At 36.7% G+C, this 20829-nt stretch overlaps 2 protein-coding genes across 3 annotated transcripts; both read left to right on the top strand.

Moving 5' to 3' along the window:
* Window positions 1-348: 348 nt before the first annotated feature.
* On the top strand, window positions 349-11298 carry LOC145570626 (uncharacterized). Of its 2 annotated transcripts, XM_081629756.1 has the most exons (10): window positions 349-816; window positions 3658-3821; window positions 4460-4583; window positions 4671-4800; window positions 5748-5809; window positions 5910-7321; window positions 7445-9801; window positions 9926-10474; window positions 10627-10731; window positions 10842-11298. In XM_081629756.1, the coding sequence occupies exons 1-10, from the start codon at window positions 662-664 to the stop codon at window positions 10893-10895; spliced, it is 5112 nt and encodes a 1703-aa protein (XP_081485882.1). In that variant the 5' UTR covers window positions 349-661; the 3' UTR covers window positions 10896-11298. The 2 variants fall into 2 exon arrangements, with proteins under 2 accessions (XP_081485882.1, XP_081485881.1); XM_081629755.1 differs by having other exon boundaries at window positions 5910-9801.
* Window positions 11299-12128: 830 nt separating this feature from the next.
* Window positions 12129-14730, top strand: LOC145570625 (large ribosomal subunit protein uL16-like). The gene is made up of 4 exons (XM_081629753.1): window positions 12129-12261; window positions 12837-13338; window positions 13696-13777; window positions 14387-14730. The coding sequence occupies exons 1-4, from the start codon at window positions 12252-12254 to the stop codon at window positions 14480-14482; spliced, it is 690 nt and encodes a 229-aa protein (XP_081485879.1). The 5' UTR covers window positions 12129-12251; the 3' UTR covers window positions 14483-14730.
* Window positions 14731-20829: the final 6099 nt, after the last annotated feature.

Here is a 20829-nt window from a genome sequence, read left to right as displayed (position 1 = left end):
ACTGAACTGAATTGATTGGAGCTGAACTGAACTGAACTGAGTAGAGATGAAATGAATATTTTATGAGAGAAGGAAATTAGGAGCTAAACTAAAGTGAGCTGATTGAAGATTTAGAACTGAAATTAAACTAAAGTGAATAAGCCCTTCATATATGAGTTCTCCATTATATGTATTATGTACGGGGTAAACTTTTACTTGAAGACTGAAAGACCGAAGAACGGTGAACAAAAGAGAGCAAATAAAACGGCAAGATGCGCGCCTATTTAACTACACAAGTACGGAATAGTAAATTGGGTCACATTATATATCCACGACATTTTACTGTTTTCATTTATTATCCCAAAAATATAAGGGACCCTTCTGCAAAAAAATTAAATTCCCTCAAAAAATAAAATCAAACAACAATAAATTCTTCCTGCCTTTTTCTCTTCCTCCTTTTTACTGTCACTCTTTCTCAGTCTTCCATTTTCAGCCACTTTCTCTCTCCTCTTCACTTTTATAAATTTATTTATTTTCGCTGCCATTTTTAGGTGGCAAAGCTTTTTCATGGTTGAATCCTTGAAATGTGACAAATTCTTCCAAATCCTACCATCAATTCCTTCGACGAAGACGAAGTTGCTGAGGAAATTAGGGTTTGCAATTGAAGAAATTGAGAGATATAATGCCTTTGAATAGGCATCAAATTAGGAATGAGTATAGTTTAGCGGATCCAGAGTTGTATAAAGTTGCTGATAAAGATGATCCTGAAGCTCTGCTTGAAGGTGTTGCCATGGCTGGTCTTGTTGGTGTTCTTCGCCAGCTCGGTGACTTAGCTGAGTATGTTCTTTTCAATTTTTGAATATTATTAGGGTTTCAATTTTTGATTGATTTGGTGAAAAGTTGTTTGTTATGGCGTGAATTTGAATTTAATCAATTGTTGAGATCTGCTTCAGCTGGATTAATTAAGATTATGCTTAACATTGACTCATAATGCAATTTTTGCGGGATTTTCTGAATTAGATATTGTTTGGTTTTCAAGTATTTAATTTCACTTTTTAATTTTCGATTTTTGGATTAAGCTTTACATTGACTTAAAATGCAAATTTTGCGGAATTTTGCCTGAATTAGATGTTGTTTGAATTTGAAGTATTTATTTTCACTTTTTTTTTTGGTTGTTAATGGAAGTATTTAGATTTTATTGTTAGTGATATTAAATTGCAGGAAGATATTATGTGAATTTGATGCCTATCAGATTTGTTGATTGTGATGTTAAGCGAGAAATGATAATTTCATCAGACTCTTGCCTTATTTCCTGAATTAGGAAACGAAAGGAAATATGGGGAAGGGCCGAAGGGGGTATGTTTTGTATGTTTTGAAATTGTTTGCTACCTGTTGGATTTTATTGGAACCGATTAGTGATTGGCTGTTTGATTTGGTCCCGAGTAGTGGACTGGGCATTACACAATGCTTTGTTGTTTTTTTCTAGGATAAGTGATCCAAGGTGGGGGATTTTGTGGCCAATAGGGAGTAAACTTGAGCTACATTTTAACTATGATACCTGTAGCATATGACAAAGGGGCGGCCTATTCTGTAATGGGAAAAAGGCTTAGCTCAAGTAATTTTGAAGGGAATAATAAAGTTCCTTTACTTTGGCACCCCTAGAAAAAAAAAAAAAAAAAAAAAAAAAGACTTATAGCTAACTTGATGTTGATATGCATCCTTACTATAACGACATGGATCAATAAGATGATTAAGCTCCATATGAGCTTTTGTTTTATCCGAATCTAATAGACTTTTAGAGAAAGAATCTCCTTGCATCTGGCTAAGAACCAATAAATGCTTAAAATATGTAATGAAAAGGTGCAGAAAAGCAAGCATGAAACAGGCTGGAAATCTAGAGGTAGGCAAAGGACTAAACAGCTGTGGGGAGCTATAGAACAGAATTTTTTTTAAAAGGAACAAAAAATCATCTTGGATGTGGATTTGGTGTCGTAAATATAATTTTATAATCCAATGAGCCAATGAGGAGGAGATGTTTATGCTACTTATTGTACTCTGGCTGAAGTTCTTGCTCCTAATTACTGTAATCCTTTCTGTTTTTGTAGAGTTTCTATAAAGCTTTATTCTCCTATGTGTATTACACTCTTAACCTTATCAATTCCTGTAGGCTGTCTATATATTGTTATGCTATATACTTTTTTCCATTGTGATTTTGTATACTAAGACATTCCTAGTCATCATGATGTGGTTGTAAGCTGGATACTCTGGTTGTTGCCAATTTAGCATTAACAGCTCTTTTGGATTAGGTTTCTTTAAGTGTGCAGTCATTATACTGAATGTTTTATGGCGAGATGTAAGCCAAACACACCCAAGTGCCCAAGTGAAGCAATGTGAAGGTTATGATTATTTGCATCCTAATTTCTTAGTGGGCTAAAAAATGCCAATAAATACTCAGTTTCAGCCATTAATGTTGTTGAACAAGCTCAATGGCAATGATAGATAAGTAAACGGCAGGTTTTGTACCTCGGTAAAAAGATGAGAAGTATGTGATGATTTTGTCCCAAGTATATAGAATGGCAATTAACAGTTGGATGTATACGGTTTGAAAATGACTTTTCTCATCTTGTGCCATTAGCTATAAGAGGATATTAGCATATTAATGTTGATCAACTTGAATGACAATGGTAGGTAAATATATTAGCTAAAGGGCATTGGTGTAAAGATTTGAAGGATGCAATGATTTTTTTGTTAAACCATGCAAAGATTGTCAGTATAGACTTGAATATGTCTTGATGTGTACTTTGAAACATTGAGATGCAACCTTTCCATCTTCGGCTATTAGAGAATATTGCTGTCTGATAAATAATTTTTATAAGCCTACATTGAGTGTTGAGAAAGATTAATTGAATTAGGTTTTTCAAAGTCATATGCTTTCTTTGTTGGACAACATTAAAAAAAAGTGCCAAGCTAGAGGAACATCATTTAAACTCTGTCTATTGTTTTTCTGTCTGTCCACAACATCGATCATTGTGGAACTGTTTTGTCTCTTATAGGATTATAATTAACCAATCTTACTGAGAAAATATAAGGCATTGAGCTCCCAATACATCTGAATAACGGAAGGTGCAAATGTCAAACCATGATTCCCCATGACATGTTGAAACAAACACAGATCTTTGACCATATAAGAGTTACGAGTAATAGTTTATAGATAAAGGATCGTGTGATGCATCTACATCTAGGTAGAATTTTATTTTATTCCTTTTCCCTTTGAGGGGTCAATTTTTGTGGTCGTTTGGTTAACATAGGAAATGAAAATTTCCATGAACTTCTAATTTATGGGAATTAAATTCCACAATCAAATTCATGGGAATTTCTTAAAGCAGTTTGGTAAGCAATAAGGGAAATAAATTCCCATAAGAATTTCAACTTACCTAGTGGGGACTAGGTAAGTAAATTTCTACATTTTGTGGAAACTGCAAATTCCTAGGAAGTTCTACTTCCCCCATTTCACCAACTTTTATTCAAACAAACAACTTACTCATTTTGCAATTCCTAAGAACTCCCAATTCCCATGTTTTCTATACAAACCAAACATTTTTATGCATCAAATTTATTGTTCTCATTATTTGCTGCTAGAGATATTCTCTGATTACTTGTATCTTCTGATTTAAAAAGGTTTGCTGCTGAAATATTCCATGACTTGCATGAAGAAGTTATGGCTACCTCTGCTAGAGGTCATGGTCTGATAGTTCGTGTCCAGCAACTGGAAGCTGAATTTCCTTCAATTGAAAGGACACTCCTCTCCCAAACTAGCCATACAGCGTTTCTCTACAACACAGGTGGGAATTTTATCAAGTGTGCATTTCTTATGGAAGATGCCTGGTTTTATTGTTGTTTAACTTAGTAGTAAATTTGTTTGATAAATATAACAATTAGCGTCAGGTTTAACACTCTTTGTTTGACAATCAAGGGTCTAAAGGAAAATTTTATTTCGTGGTTGGTTAAGGGCCTGCTCTACTCACTTTATTATATGTTGTTGGGCTGATGGCCTGATTAAAGATACCATGGTTTGGTATAATATTTTAAAAGCTCCTACCCCATTTATTTCAACCTTTTGCAAGTATTGTAACTCACAAAAAAAAAATGGTTTCACTCATTTCTTTTCTTGCATCACTTTGGAAAATCTTGTCCTGTAGGCCTGAATTCGGTTCATTATTTGATAATTTGGATGCCTATATACTGTCTTCTGGCAACCTGGTCTGGATTGTTTAACGTTTACTTAGGCATTTTCAGCCCGCAGGATGAAATTAGTGTATCTTATATTCAGAAGATTTACAAATTTTAATCTGAATTTGTTGTGGATAAAACTTTAACAGTGAAACTTCCCTTGGATTTTAGAGTAGTGAAAGCTGCTAATTCTGTGATAACAGTTATTGCACGGGCTTTTGTTCTCCACTTTAACATATGTATGTGGCAGGCGTTGACTGGCATCCTAATCTCCGTATGGATCAGAGTGTGGTTACTCGAGAAGACTTACCTCGATTTGTTATGGATTCTTACGAGGAGTGTCGGGGTCCTCCTCGTCTCTTCCTTCTTGACAAGTAGGTTACTTTTATTTTGATAACTATGTATCTCCACACAGAATGATATGTTATAGTTGATGATGTTAATGGCTTAACATGTTGCAGGTTTGATGTTGCGGGTGCTGGTGCGTGTTTGAAGCGCTTCACTGACCCATCATTCTTTAAGATGGAATCAACATCTTTGACTGGTAGAAAATTAGAAGGACAGAGGGATAAGAAAACTCGAAGAGTAAAGGTACAATAATACACCCTAATATGCTAAGAAACTTTTTATGTGGCTTTTGTGCGCGCGTGTGTTTATAAATTAGAGTAGCTGCAACGATAACAATAACAAGTGATCTGAGTTGTGGCTTACGGTGATGACAAAGGCCTAGAAATATATATATTTACAGCATGGTAATGAAAGGATGTTGACTTTATATGCAATATCAGTTGGCAGTTTCTGCTAAAGGGAGACAAACGTGAGCTAAATGGGTAAATTAGTGTATCCGTTTCACTTACAGCTCGTCTGTTGCACTTACACCTCTTTAGATCTATGTTATTCGGAGTACCTTTCTAAAATAGTTGTGTAGTTTTGTGCCTGGTGGTCGGAAGGGGATAAATACTGATATGACCAAATGGGTTGGTGTGCACTGCTAGTGATCATAAAACTTGGTGCTTAATGTTACTACTTGTTATCACTAAACCTTTGTCATCAGCATATTACGACTTGTCCCTATTAATAGCTCCAGTTGCTATTGATATCTATTACGAAGTATTGGTGCTTAATATTACTTGGCGCTCTTCTCATATATGTTTGACCTAATTTGGGTTTATGTTATTAGTTTGTTGTTGATTTTCTTGGGATTCGAAACTCTTGGAGTACGGAAAATGGTGGCAGGCTGGCAACTTACTCTATGTTGAATATTGATTTGAGATATAATTTTAAAAATTGGCAGTTTGCTTCTGTGTTAGTTTTTGCCCCTTGGCATATACCTTCTAGCTTCTAAAGACTTTTTCAGCACCACCTTGACTGTATTGGTTTATACTTAACTTGACTAGTCTTTGGTTTCTCTGCTGTTTGGATGTTTAGTTTTATTACTACTACTTTGTGACTGTAAAGTAAATTTTTATTTCCAAGCTTGCAAATTCCATGTATATGTAAAATTCTGTCCTAAGGTTGTCTTTTTGGTCGTGTTTCAGAAGAGAGGTCCGCGATGGAGAAACGGAGATACTCCAGAATCCTATCCGTCATCACATGCCAAGTATGAAGCCTTCATTTATTTCGATGTTTCAATTCTTTTTCTTACATACTTTAAAGATTGCTAACTGATAAACGTTAACATATGAATTTTGCTAGTGCAGACTGCATCAGCTGTTTCTGGAAGAGCGTATTGAGAGTGGTATTAATGGTCCAGCACGTCGTGTAAAATTGAAGAAGAGGCAGTTTACTGGATCTCTTTTCGAGCAGGATAATGTGAAAAGTTATATGGAAAAGTTTTTGGATACTAGTCCACAGGAGCAAAAAATTCTTCATGAAATATGTATTGACCCTCTAGCATTGACATGGAAGTCAGATACTGTTTGTGAAACAGGTCTTGAAATTGTGGAAATTGGTGCAATTAGTCCTGTCAAAGAATCAATAGAGACTGACAGAAGCTTTTGCTCCTCACCTGAAGGCAGGGAAATTGTGGTCAAATCATCACTGGGTAGTTTTAATCAGGACAAGTTTAATACATTGAGTGACAATAAATGTGCGGAAGTACCTGGACTCTATCATGAAAGTCATGATAGTAAGTTATCAAAAATTTCGAAGGTGGTGAGTAGTGAAGAAATTGCAGATAGAGAAAGCATGTCAGAAGGCAGTGCTGATGGTGCTTGTGATTTTGATGATGTTGCTAGTGAGATTGATAATTATGTGGACGCTCTTGCTAATATGGAGTCTGAATTTGAGACAGATTCTGATTGTAAGAAAAATCCACACTATTTGAATGTGGAACCGGTTATGGCAGATTCTGATGGAAGCGAAAAACGGCGGGGGCTCCATAGTGTATCCTTGGATTCACAATCAATTGGAAACTCCATCACATCTGAAGATGGCGATCGTTTATCCAAGGACAGGGAAAGTTCATGCTCAAATAGTGTGAACACTTTGATGGAGACTACGACTGATCTTGATGTAGCAGTTACTACTATCCAAGCCTCTAACTCGGGTTCTGACAATATGTTATTTGACCATCATTCCACATACGAGGAGATTCTCAGAAAAGAAAGAGAAATGCATGCAGCAGCCAGTCTTGCTAATGCTGCAGTTGATGACATATTGAAGAGCGAGGAGGAGTCTGGTGAAGCTTTGAATACTTCATTTCTTGAAGATTCAAATAAGAAGATTCTTCCCGTAGATATGAAAGCTAGTTTAGTAGATGATCCCTTGCCATGCCCAGAATCAGAAGTCCCAGCAAATCTTGATGTTGATTTGGGAGAAACGGATCAAGGACGTACAAATCAAATTGATATCTTGCATTCCCATAGAACATTTTCTGACACTTCTGAGGATAGTGGGCATTTTGTCAGTGTGGAACCTTCAGTTCATGATAAGGATGGTCCACATTGTAGTGTACATTGTGAGGCATCTGGGGATTTGTTAAATAACTCGGATGGCTTGGTACATTTGCCTGAAACAGACTCCCATGATGCGGTTGGTTCATTGGTCGAAGGACATGATATGGATTTCGGAGCAGCAGAATTAAATGCTTGTTCAGACATTGGATCATCTGGTAAACACTCTCCTGTTTCCGTTCCTATGTATCAAGAAAAAACTAAGTCCATCGTTATGGCCCATGAAGAAGATTGTACTCCATCAACTGGAAAAAACTCAAAAGATTTATGCTCTGCCACAGATTCTACTGTGAGTTTTGGTTTTCACGAGCTGCTCCCTGGAACAAAGAATTCTGGCCATGCATCTCTTGGTTCTTCTGCGGAAAATCTTCCATGTTCCTGGGAAGATACTAGTATGGAAGATGATATTGCTGTGAGTAAAGAAATAGTATCTTTTGCTCTGCATGGTTGCCGAGCTGAAAACTTGCCTGGCATGTCCAATCAGCTACATACTAGCGCACGAGAATTTCCACCTGGTGAGATTACTGAGGCAGCTAAATGTGGCTCTTTTGAAGCTGATGCAGCTATTGTGTCTTCCAGGGATGACTCCAATAGTGAGATTTCTTGGTCTGCTGATAATATCTTGCAGGACTCTTTCAAGGTGGGAAAGCCATCCCCTGTTCTAGATCCTCTGGAAAAGCAATGCGAATGGCTGACAATGCCCTTAGAGGCAACTGATAGTACTCTACTGGAGCTTTGCCCAGATGAAGCTTGTGAGGTATATTCTGGTAATGATACTGGATACTCTATTTCTGTTGATGGGAATCCAGATAAAACACAAGCCTTTGGGTCAGATACTGTTGTGGATGATCATGAATCTCAAGCAGCAATTATTCATGGTGAAGCCGACGTTGATCATGCTCCCGTTGATCCGCATGGTGACAAGGACAAGATCTTTTCTCCTGATGCATCCCCCCTTAACTTACCCTTTGAACATACTAATGATTCTAATGTAGTGGCATCTGAGGATGAGTCACATTCGGATCGTCATGTAGCGAAGGTGGATCATATAGAAACTGTTGCTGATGGTTCCGAACAAGTTGATGTCGTGGATGATTATCATCAAAATGTGTCGACTTTGTCACTACTTCCTGAGAAGCTCCATGAGCCCCCTCTTTTATTCACCAAGCAATTTCATCAAAATGATGAGGAATTGAACATAGAGCAAAGAAGGCAAATTGATCCTGTTCGAGATGCTTCTGTAACTTCCAATGCCAACATGTGCAACATATCTTCTGCTGATTCTCCCACCTTACATGATGGTTCACTGCCTGAAGATGTCAAGAGTAGTGAGAACTCAGCTGCAGAAGCGAAGGACCTGGATTCACTTGGCCATGCTCTCTTTGAACCCGAATATGTTGAGAGAGAATCAAGCATAGCTGCTCCTGGTTTACATGATGACCAACCTACACTCTCAAAAATTTCACCCCAATCAGCTGAGTATACACTGGACTCCTCCAATGTATTGGTGCATGGCAATGGCATGCTAAGTAGTGGTAACCAAGCCTCCCAGTTGGAGAACTCTGGTCAGCCCCCTCGAATCAACCTAGAGCCACCATCTCTACCTCCTTTGCCTCCTATGCAATGGAGACTGGGCAAGTTCCAAAATTCTGCTGCTGCTCCTGCGGGGAGGCCAGTGGTGCAACATACATGTGTTCCAGTCCAAGTTCAACCAATGGGTCTGCCGACTATGCACCATTCCCTTGCTCCAGTACAACCAATACCCCTACCAGCAGTGCACCATACAATAGCTTCTTTCCAACCAGTGACCCTTGCAGCAGGGAATAATACACTTACTTCAATCCCACCGACAATCCTGCCTTTGGCTCCACCAGCAGTGCATTATGCGTTTTCTCCTCTTCAGTCATTGGTCCTACCAACTAGCGGTTACAGAACTGAAATCAATTCCCGGTCTCTCACAAATGAGGGACATCTGGGGTATTCAGATGGTTATGTGGCACAGCAAGGAGTCTTGGCCCTGCCAATGCCTGTTGGAGTTTCTGAAGGTTTATTCCAGATTAACACTAGTACAGTTGGAAGACAAGACAATATACCATCCACAGTCCCTTCTGTATCCACAAATTTGGATGCTTATGTAACACAGCAAGGAATATATACACCATCAAATCCATTTATGGTTTCTGAAGATTCTGCCCACGCTAAAACAGGTGAAGTTGGAAGACAAGACCATGTACCTATTACGGTCTCTTCTGCCTCAACGTCATTGAATGGCACTCAGATTTCTGAAGAATCCCGTCATCCTAATGTGGATCCCCCTGAATCCGGATCATTAATTGGTCACTTTTCTGAAAATACATCTACACTAGAAACAAAAGTGAATACTGAAACTTCTATTCAAAATGAGCTGGTTGGACACAGTCCACAAGTGTCGGAGGAAGTAGCAAATTCTTACTCTCAGCCCCTTGTGGATCAAGCACCCCCAGGTTTGGTGGCTCCTGAGGCGGGAAGAACATGGTCGAGTGAATATGATGAGATTCCATCTTATGCAGATGGCAATATTAATGGAGCTCTCCAGAAGAAGCTTCCAAGACCTAGAAATCCTCTCATTGTTGAGGTTGTTTCCATTGACAAAAGCAAGGTTAGTCCTGGAATCGGTGTTATCTTAGATTCTATAGTTTTATCTTGTAAATGCTTCACACACACACACACACACACACATACACTTAGAATGCTGTGTTCTTACATCTCTTATATTTTTGTAGTTGAGAAAGGTTGAGAGGACAAAGCCACCATTGGAATCAAAACCCGAAGAAGGAGAGTCTATACTGGAGCAAATGCAGTTGAGAAAAGTGGAGAGGGTCAAGCCACCAGTGGAGTCAAAAGAGGAAGGAGGAGAATATTTGGAACAGTTGCAACTGAGAAAGGTGGGAGAAAGGGTAAAACCTCCAGTTGACACAAAAGCTGAAGAGGAATTTTTACCAGAACAGTTGCAGTTAAGAAAAGTTGGAGACAGGGTTAAATCACCAGTTGATCCAAAATCTGAAGAGAGAGAATTTCTATTGGAACAGTTGCAGCTAAGAAAGGTAGGGGTAAAGTCTCAACAAGAGGTTGAGCCTAAAGTTGAAGAAATTAATTCACCAATGGCGCAGTTGAGGAAGGTCCGGGAAAGGGTTAGAGAAGAGCTTGAACTGAAAACTGAAGAAACAGAATCCCCACGAATGTTGCTGAGGAAGGTAACTGAAAGGTCACACCCTCCGGCTGAACCAAAAGCAGAAGAGAGAGACTCATTATTTGAACAAATAAGAAATAAGGTTTGCCCTCAGATCGCCTTTCTTAATGTTCATGGTGTTACTTGTCCTAAAGCCTAAACATTGCCTTTCCTAATGTTCATGGGTGTTGAGCATCCTGAACATTGTCTAAATACTCTAAAACTAGCAGCTGACTTTTATTTTCTTCCTTTCAGTCGTTCAATTTGAAACCAGCAGTTGCAGCTAGACCCAATATTCAAGGTCCAAGAACAAATTTGAAAGTTGCTGCCATTCTGGAAAAAGCAAGCACTATTCGTCAGGTTTGTCCTTGCTCCAAAAATGTTTGTAGAATCATTGTTTTGCAGTCAGGTCCATCTATATTTCAGAGTTCTTACTTCTTTCACTGTTAAACTGACAAATTTTGAAACAGGCAATGGCTGGAAGTGATGAAGACGATGATGCAGATAGTTGGAGTGATAGTTGATACAACCACATCCCACATGCCATTGTCAAATTGTCAATATGCTAGATGAGACTGTATCAACCTTTAGTACGAAGTATATAGATTCATGGGTGGTTGTAGTTCGTCCCTTACCCTACATAGATATATGTATAGTGATTTTTTCTTTTGTTTTCCCTCCCTTTACATAGTAACATTATCATATACATACACGAGCAGCCTGGGGTTCTGCGTGCAAGCGCATCTCCAGCCTGCCTTGCTGCACCATTCAATGTTCATATTAATTTGTATCAACGTTTCAAATTTTGGCAATAGGAGTCTGCAATCAGATTGATGTATATTAACGTTGAATTTGTCCAATCATTTTTAAGTTCTTGTATCAACTAAGAAGTATTATACTCTGCATAACCCCCCACCCCATCATTCATTTTTCCCTTTTTGTAGGAAAAAGATAGCATTCCAATTCTGTTTATTCTATTTTTGTATGTTGTATCGTTCTTTTTCGAGAAATCGAGGATAAATAGCCCATTTCTATTCTTGTCTTATGCGATGATCAACATAAAACTGGTCTGCAGTCTTAAAGAGAGTTTGAGATAATCATATTCCCTTCAGCGATTCTCATAGTGAAATAAAAGCAAATTCTTTTTGGAAATTCTCAATACAAGAATATACCTAAATTAATCACTAAATTTAAAATACAAAAAAAAAAAAAAAAAAAAAAAGACACATTTACAAAATGATAACAAAAATTTTACTAACGAAAATTTATCTGTCAAAAAAAAAAAAAAAAAAAAAAAAAAAACGGGTAAATTGAATATAGTCTTTTTTTTTCTTTTTTTTTTTTTTTTTTTTTGAAGAGCAACAAATTACCAAATTTAAATTCAAATAATAAAATAAGTGAGATTTGAACTTATGACATGTCAACAATATCATTAGTGCCTTAGGCCCTCCTACATCCACTTAACAAAAATTACAATATTTATCATACTGCAATCAACTATTAAAAGATATAAATAAATTCAACAAAAGTAATTTGATTTTATAAGAAATAATTCAATTTATTATTAAAAAAATATCATGTGAACAGAAACATAGCATAGCATTAGACATTAATTGATTTGATTATAATTATTAATTGGGCCGTAGATCATAGACTGGACCAAACTGTTGAAAAAAGATGCCGTAAATGGGCAATCTAATTAACTACACTTAAAACGCCAGCACAAACGTCATAATTCGTAATACACCTGACCGGCCCAACAAACAGGGCAACCCGTTTTTTCTCTCTCTATTTATTTATAAACCCACTTTATTTCTTCTTGTTCCCCGACTTAGGGTTTTCGATTTTTGGAGCTCAGATTTTCTTCAAGTTTCGCCGCCATGGGAAGAAGTAAGATCTTCATCTATGATTAATTATTTCTGGATTAGTGTTTCGATTGTACTGTCAGTTGTCAATTTTGTTTTTCTTTGTTCAATCGATTTTGTGAATTCAGTTTCTTCGTCGAATTGGGGGCAATAATCGAATTCCGTTGTTTTTTCTGCTAGTTTTTGCTTGATTTTTTGTGTTGATATGATCATTTTGAGTGATTATTTGCTATGAAGTCTGTAACTTTTTCTATTTTTGTTTCGATTCGATCAATTTCTTTTTTTAACAAATACTGATAATTTGTGGTAGTTCCGATGAATTTGGGTTTATGTATATTTGTTTAATTTATGAACAAATGACAATGAGATTGATGCAATATTTTTTTTTAATTATTGTATAAGATATTAAGATGTGTTGCGTTAACTTAATTTCCTTTTAATTTTTCATTTCATGGAGTTGCTTTAGTTGATTCCATAGTAATATGCAATTGGCTCAAATGAGGGTTTTTCTCTTAGATAAAGTGAAAATTGTTGTGATAAATGGAGTTTTTTTGTGCTGAAGAAACTGAAATGTGATTGTTTTAAATGGATTCAATTTAGGACCGGCAAGATGTTACCGTCAGATTAAGAACAAGCCATACCCTAAATCCCGGTTTTGCCGTGGTGTTCCTGATCCTAAAATCAGAATTTACGATGTCGGTATGAAGAAGAAAGGTGTCGATGAATTCCCCTTCTGTGTGCACCTTGTCAGTTGGGAGAAGGAAAATGTTTCAAGTGAGGCTTTGGAAGCTGCCCGTATTGCTTGCAACAAGTATATGACTAAGTTTGCTGGAAAGGATGCTTTCCATCTAAGGGTTAGGGTTCACCCGTTCCATGTGCTTCGTATCAACAAGATGCTTTCGTGTGCTGGAGCTGATAGGCTCCAAACCGGTATGAGGGGTGCTTTTGGCAAACCTCAGGGTGTTTGTGCTCGTGTTGCAATTGGTCAGGTCCTCCTCTCTGTTCGTTGCAAGGACACTAACAGCCATCATGCTCAGGAAGCTCTTCGTCGTGCCAAGTTCAAGTTCCCTGGTCGTCAAAAGATCATTATCAGCAGGAAATGGTATGTTCACTGCTTGCTTTTTTGATTAAGGTTTCAACACTTATTTATTTGCAAATTGGGATGTGTAGTCTCTGGGTTAGAGTACGAGTACCTGCTTTTTACTTGGGACTTCTTTTGTTTGGTTCAACCATGCTCATTGTTGGTAACAAATGTTATAAAATATTCGTAGGAAGCTCAAATCGTTTTAACATATTAGTTATACACTTTATACATTATTTGATCAGTTTTTTATGCAATACTGGTGGTTAATTTAGCTGGTAGTCTTTGAATCTTGAGAGTAGTGGTTGATGCTAGTCTGAACTTTGAATTACAAGTATCATGTTTCCCAGTACTGATTTCCTTAACTCTATTAATCAGGGGCTTTACCAAGTACAACCGTGCTGATTATTTGAAGTACAAATCTGAGAACAGGATTGTACAAGATGGTGTCAATGCCAAGGTATGTTAATTTTTTCCCTTTTAATTGTATATGATGGTTAAATTTAGAATTTTGTGCTCTGTTAACCTGATGACACTGGCTAATATTGATTTCATTTTGTGAATGGAAGTAGTAGTTGGATCTCTTGTATGTTATTTGATTACACTGTAATTTGTATTAACAGTCACTACATTATCAACGTGTTCTGTTTGTTGTGCTTCTTAACTGTTGGTTTATGCATGTTTGGGGTTTTCGTTATATGCATTATTATTGACGAATTGTGAAGATTTCTCTGTATTATCGTGATTGAGTGTGTAAAACTTTGCTTAGTACCAGTACTTGATACCAATCATCGTGGTGCTCTTTATCTTCCGGAATTTACTTACCTTGTGTTATTTGCCTGTGTGGGCATATTTTTTGGAATATTCTTCTGCTTTTGCCAATGTTAATATTCAAATTTGCATATGCCGTAAACAAATCTGTTCATTAGCAAATTAGCTTTGTCAATTTCCTGTGCATGTGGAGTTTTTTACTCCTGCCTTCATCATTGCTGTAGCTCACTTATTATTAGTATTTAGTAATAATCAATAGTGACTTACGGGGCTGTTGGATGTATTTTGTGCCTTGCAGCTTCTTGGTTGCCATGGACCTCTATCAAACCGCCATGCTGGACAGGCTTTCCTAACAAGTGCTACTGCTATTGCACAAGAGAAACTTCAAGCTTAGATATGCCTTCCTATATGATTGATCTATACCAGACTTTTTGGTTGTAGCTTAATGATCATTTTATTATCTGTGACTATTGTCGTCATACATAGTATTTAAAACATGGGATTCAGTGTGGTCCTTTTTAGTTGGTGTTGTGCATCAATGAATCTATTTGATATAGAATCATTCTCTGCTCTCTTAGGGATTATGTTTTTTTTTTTTAGACCAAGTTATTGGGTATGTTCATTGATTTTTTGTTCATGGCTTGTAAGTTTGTTATGTTCTGATTTTCTGCCTTGCTGGTTAGATATAATCGCATGAAGCAACTTTTTCAGAATCGGACTAGGGCAACAATAATGCAATGCGACATTTGTAATGTTTTAGATTAATGCCATTAATCTACTAATGTCCACTTAGGGTCTGTTCACATTTATTGAACTGAACTGATTGAAGCTGAGCTGAATAAAGTTGAAATGAATATTTTATGAGAGAAGGAAATTCGGAGCTGAACTCAATTAAGATGAAGTGAACAAGCCCTAAGTAAATACCAATAAATACGGATTAACGTCATGGTAAAATATTGTACTATAAGCCTTTTATAAGCCTATTTAACATTTATTATTCACATAATAAAGAGAAATGGATTTTTAATTTAGGGACGGAGGGAGTACATATGATGTAGAATACGTGTACAATTTCGTGTCGAACACCTATACTAGTTCGATACGCGACGAGATGTCTTGGACATTATTAAGATACTCGGTAATATTTGGATTTACTCCCTTTGTCCCCAAAACTTCGACCCTTTTGGGTTGATTACGCGGTTATTAAGAAACTCAAATAAAAAGAAACAAAAATATATTGGAAAGATAAATTTATAAGGGGTTCGTAAAAAAGTATTAAAAACACATGAAGAAACAAAATTTTGTATGGGGAAGCTAATTTTGCACAAATATTTTTATAAATTGGTGGTTATTTTAATGTAAATGGATCGGTCATTTTGGGACTAAAATTAGGCCAAATGGGTCAGAGTTTTGGGGAAGGGGGGGAGTATAATTTTAAGGTCATGTTTATCATTTTTTCCGTTTATTTAAATAATACTCCCTCCGTTTTTAAATACTTGCTCCACTTTCCTTTTTCGACTGTTTCTAAATATTTGTTCCATTTCCTTATTTGAAAATCTTTTACAATATTAATTCATTTCTCTCACCTAGTGGACCCAACATAAATCATATTTTATTAATTTCATATTCTCTCTCCTCCAATTCTCTCAACTACTTTTGTTTTTCACAATATTTTATTCTTCCACTTACTCCACTACCTCTATATTTTTACGGTAATTTCTCCTAAAACTCCGCGCATGGAGAAATGGAGCAAGTATTTAAAAACGGGAGTACAAAGTCTAATACTCCGTGATATAATATTTTTACGGTAATATTGAATAAATTGTCAAATTATTTTTTCCATATAATAAAAATAAAAAAAAAAAAATTGTCAAATTCTTTTTTTTCTAAACTCAGGCCCCGTACACTTCGCCTTATTTTTGCTGAACTGAAATTATTTTTACTGAAAATGAAATTATTTTTATTGAATTGCTACTATATTTCTTTTTTAAGTTTACTTATTTTTACTTAACTGAAATTATTTTTTACTGAACTTATTTCTACTGAAATAAAATTAACTTTACTAAACTAAAACTATTTATACTAAATATTATTTTTTGGAAAAATACACTTTAATAATCCCAATTATAGGCGATTTACTTTTACTAATCCCAACTAAGCTTTATTATCTAATAATCCTAACTATGGGGGTAGTTTGCCTACAATGGTCCCAACCGGTCAATACCAAATCAACGACCAGTTATAGCAGGTTACCATGTCACGTATCGACACGTGATTGGTCCAAAATTAAAAAAAATTAACATAAAAAATAAAAAAAGAAAAAAGAAAAAAAAAATTCAGCCACCTATCCCCACCGTCAAACCGGCAAACCCTAACCCCCTCCCCTAGCCTTGTCGGAATCCGGCCAATCACCCGTCTTCCCTACCGAAACCAAACGGCCAACCACCTTTGACCCATCCCCGAGCTCCAAAACCACCAACCCAGCCAACCTTGACCCCCAAAACCACCTAAAGTCATCGCGCGCGTGTTGGTGGTTTTTGGGATCAGGGTGGCTGGGTAGGCGGTTACGGGGGTCGGGGCTAGGTTAGTTGGCCTTCTAGAAGGACGGCTGGCGAGTTTCGGTGGTCAAGGGGTATGGCCGGCCAATTTTCGTCGAATTTAGGTTTTTGCGGTGGGTGTGGCGGTGGTTTCATTGGACTTCGTACTTGTTTTGGGGATCGGGGTGGCGGTTTTGTGGGTCGGGCTAGGTCAGGTGGGGGTTTCAATGGTTTCGGTGGTCGGGGGTTTGGCTGGGAGGTTTCGGTGACTGGGAGGTTGTTTTGGTGGTCAGGGTTGGATGGGAGGTGGTTTCGGTGGTCGGGGGTTAGATGGGAGGTGGTTTCGGTGGTCGGGAGTTGGCTGGGAGGTGGTTTCGGTGGTCGTGAGCAGAGCAGGCAAAAAGTCGTGTCAAGTTCGTATTTGGTCTCGTGTCAATTTCGTGTTATTCATAAAATTTATCAAAAAACTATGTAAAATGTAAGATAATTGCATAATTTGACTACTTTTTCTAAACGAGTCGTGTTCGGGTTGATTTCGTGTCGTGTGGGCTTCGTGTTTCTTTCAGTAATTTCGTTTTCGTGTTGTGCCGGTTTCAGTCGTGTTGTCTTGTCGTGTTAGAGATTGTCAGCTCTAGTCGGGAGTTGGCTGAGAGGTGGTTTCGGTGGTTGGGAGTTGGTGGCTGGTCGGATTCCGGCAAGGTTAGGGTTTGTGGGAATTTTTGGGAATTTTTTTTTTACTTTTTTTTAAATTTTGCACCAATGATATGTTGACACGTGGTTAAAAAAAAAAAAAAAATCTTTTTCAGTGGGTTACCGGTCATTGGACTATTGTTGGCAAACTACCCCTATAGTTATGATTGTTTGATAATAAACCTTAGTTGGGATTATTTAAAGTAAATCGCCCATAGTTGGAATTATTTAAGTGTATTTTTTATTTTTTTAAGGTGAGTTGAACAGGGCCTTATTGTATGAATTTTATCATGTTGTACTCGTGTCATCCCCTATTTTAAGATTGATGTTTTCTAGAATTCGTATCCGCATCAATGTCTGTACCCGTTCTTTTGCAACCTAGCATATGACATAAAAACTCAAATGAGGAACAATTTTAGGGCTTAAACAAGGGAGATGTATACCACAAATGAAATCTAACACGACTCACTTCTTGAACATAACTAATACGGATTAAGTAACTTTAGTTACAAAGGCCATGTCATCGGTATCAGAGCATCACCCAATGTTGTGAGCCTTGTGACAGATCAAGTATAATCTCAAAGGGTCGACATATATACAAAGGTTTAAACTTAATTACAGGTGTAATGTAAATCATGTGACATGATCTAGATCAAGTATAATCTCAAGGATCAACATATATACAATGGTTTGAACTTATTAAAAGGTGCAATGTAAATCCTGTGACATGATCTAGATCGATTATAATCTCTTAGGATCAACATATATACAAAGGTTTGAACTTAATAGGTGCAATAAAGTACGCACCATGCATATCATCATGGTGCCATTGTGTACTTCAACACAATCATGAGTACAAAGGATCGATCAACACCATACATTAATGAATTAATCTTCCCTAATTGGATATTGTGCTATCAATGAACACTATGTTGGGAGTGTTAATTACGTGCAACACACCATCATTGTTGTACTTAATGATAGCAAAGACATAAATTAAAATTCTAATAATCTATATTGGTAACTAGATACAATCTTAAGTACCAAGCGACGCAAATATCATACTTTGAATGAGGACTAACCACAGCTGTTAGGTTTATGATCATATCATAAGATTTTATATCTGGATACAGATTAGATCGAATTTATTTTAATCATACGTATACAATCATATATCTTGAAAATTTTAAATTTTTATTCATTTTGTATGAATACTGATTTGAAATAGTAAGCTTACCCATTAAAATTAAATCGAGAAGACTTATGCTTTATTTCATATATCTTGTGTGTGTGCATAAAGTGTATTAGATGTCATTGGCCTCCTTGCATCAAATTAAAGGATGAATACAATTTGAAGCTTTTAAATTCGCAAATTCTTGTGCAAAAAATATACTTGTATAATGTGTGTATTAATTATATAGTTGCACATTGGATAATCAAAATACTCAAATTAACTCTTGTTTTTCAGACAATTATGAGACAACAACTTAACAATATCATGTAAACTGATTAATAACATGGGTAGGGAAGATCAACTACAAAGAAAAATAAAACATAACAACATAACTGGTAGACCACTAAATTTAATTGTGACAAAACATAAACTTTTAAAAATGCTTTGATTTCCCATGCAAAGTAACATTCTAATCCATGCAAATTAAAGCCCTTCAATTTGATCAACGATCTTATTTTAGTCCTCATCCTCCTCATCAGATGCCTCCTTGTTCAGGTCAACCACCCTACGACGTTGCTCCTCGATAGTAGGCAAGGCGCCGAGGGTGAGTCCTACTGAGGGTGCCGGTAGTGCTAGTATTGGTGGTGATAGTAGCAATTGGACAAAGTTGGCGGCCTCAATTTCACGCTCACGCTTTAATTGGATATGGAACAATTCGACGAGTTGTGGTGGTGGATTACCGTCATGGGCTCGGAGGACCGCCTGCCATGTCTCTTGGGTTGAGACACTGGGTAGTGGCTTAGTATGGATGTACATCATATGACCGCGCAAGTCATATTGAGAAGCAAACCTAGCATTGCAGTGGATGCAATAAAAAGTTTGCGTTGCTGGTGTTGGTGGTTGTGGAGGTGGTGGTGGTCGTGGTGGTGGGTATCGGGAGTTAATTGGGCTTGGTGGACGGCTTCTCTCTCCCTTCGACTGGTGTGAAGCCAGGATTTCTAGGTCATAGGAAGAAGCAATTTCTTTTCCTTTGCCCTTATCCATCGAAATTGAACAGGGTTTTCAGAGAGAGATGCTCTCGCCAGTAAAACAATTATCGGTGGCAGTGATAGTATATTACTTGAAAGGGTCTAAATGTTGACATTTTTATAGCATTTTTGGTATGGTTTTTTCCATAAATGAATTTACTAGGTTCATTCACTTTGCCAAATTATGTAAATTATTTTTATAATGCAAGAGAATATTAATTCATTTTTTAGAACACTTGGATAAGAGAGGAGATCCAAGGGTTATTAAATAGTTGTGTTATTATCGGACGGTTAGAGTGAGGCCATATAATTAATTATAATAATACAACAATTGTGCAATAATACCTTTATAGATACTATCACATTTTCCCTATTAAAAAAAAAAAAAAAAAAAAAAAAAAAAAGGAAACCTATCACATTGATTATTTCTTGGATTATTATTTGTATTTTAAGGTAATATGTATCATGGTGATATGCAAACCATGGGAGTACATAGATGTGTGCGCGATTTCTTTCCATAAATGTAAAAGTAGCATTGGAGGGAAAATCTACCATTTAAAAAAAAATTAATGCTAAATAATCAATAATAAATATTAAATTATACAACATGTTAATTTGATATATATATCTTATCATTTAAGGGTTCGTTATATTTACCTTATTTTCACTTATTTCAGGTTTAATAAGTTCAAGTTTATATAAGTTCAGTTTAGAATAAATAATTTTTGATAAGGGTTGCTCAAGTTCACATTATAACTACAATAAGTTTTAATAAGCTATGGTATAAAGTTCAGATAAATTCACGTAAATTTAGATAAGCTCAGATAAGACCGGATAAGTAAAAAACGGGTGAATAGAACACACCCTATATTCTATTTGTCTCATATTACATGTTTCAATTCACAAAGTTTTATGCGGCTAGCCGCACCGTACGACCAACCACAATTATTATTTTTTAATTCTTCTTCTCTCTTCTCTCTTTCTCTCTCCTCTTTTCTTCTTCTCCTCTAAGATCTGTACTTTCTCTCTCCTTTCATTTTCTCTTTCAAACTTTCTCTCTCTAACGTGGTTTGTTCGTCGGTGGTGGTGGTTTCATAGGTGGTGTTTTAAGGTCAAATTCTGCCATGAAAACTCTAGATTTTGGCCTTTATAGCCATATTTGAAGTGAAATTTGAAGCCACTGTTAATTTTTAAGGTATATGTTTTTTAATTTTATTTTTTTACGGTTTGGTTGTGGGTTTGGTTGGATCCGTGTTTGTTTGTGGGTTCGGTGAATTGTGGTGGTGGCGTGGCGTATCGGGGCTGAGGCTGG

This window comes from Chenopodium album, chromosome 12, assembly GCF_948465745.1.
Source record: "Chenopodium album chromosome 12, dcCheAlbu1.1, whole genome shotgun sequence".
Classification (NCBI taxonomy): domain Eukaryota; kingdom Viridiplantae; phylum Streptophyta; class Magnoliopsida; order Caryophyllales; family Amaranthaceae; genus Chenopodium; species Chenopodium album.
The sequence above is the reverse complement of the archived record's forward strand: the minus strand, read 5'-3'. Positions and strand labels throughout refer to the sequence as shown.

Coding starts and splice junctions, on each gene's coding strand:
- LOC145570626 (XM_081629755.1), top strand. CDS start 662: ATGCCTTTGAATAGGCATCAAATTAGGAATGAGTATAGTTTAGCGGAT. Junction 3,822..4,459: donor AGCGTTTCTCTACAACACAG/GTGGGAATTTTA, acceptor TGTATGTGGCAG/GCGTTGACTGGCATCCTAAT. Junction 9,802..9,925: donor TTTCCATTGACAAAAGCAAG/GTTAGTCCTGGA, acceptor ATATTTTTGTAG/TTGAGAAAGGTTGAGAGGAC.
- LOC145570625 (XM_081629753.1), top strand. Junction 13,339..13,695: donor ATCATTATCAGCAGGAAATG/GTATGTTCACTG, acceptor TCTATTAATCAG/GGGCTTTACCAAGTACAACC. Junction 13,778..14,386: donor AAGATGGTGTCAATGCCAAG/GTATGTTAATTT, acceptor TGTGCCTTGCAG/CTTCTTGGTTGCCATGGACC.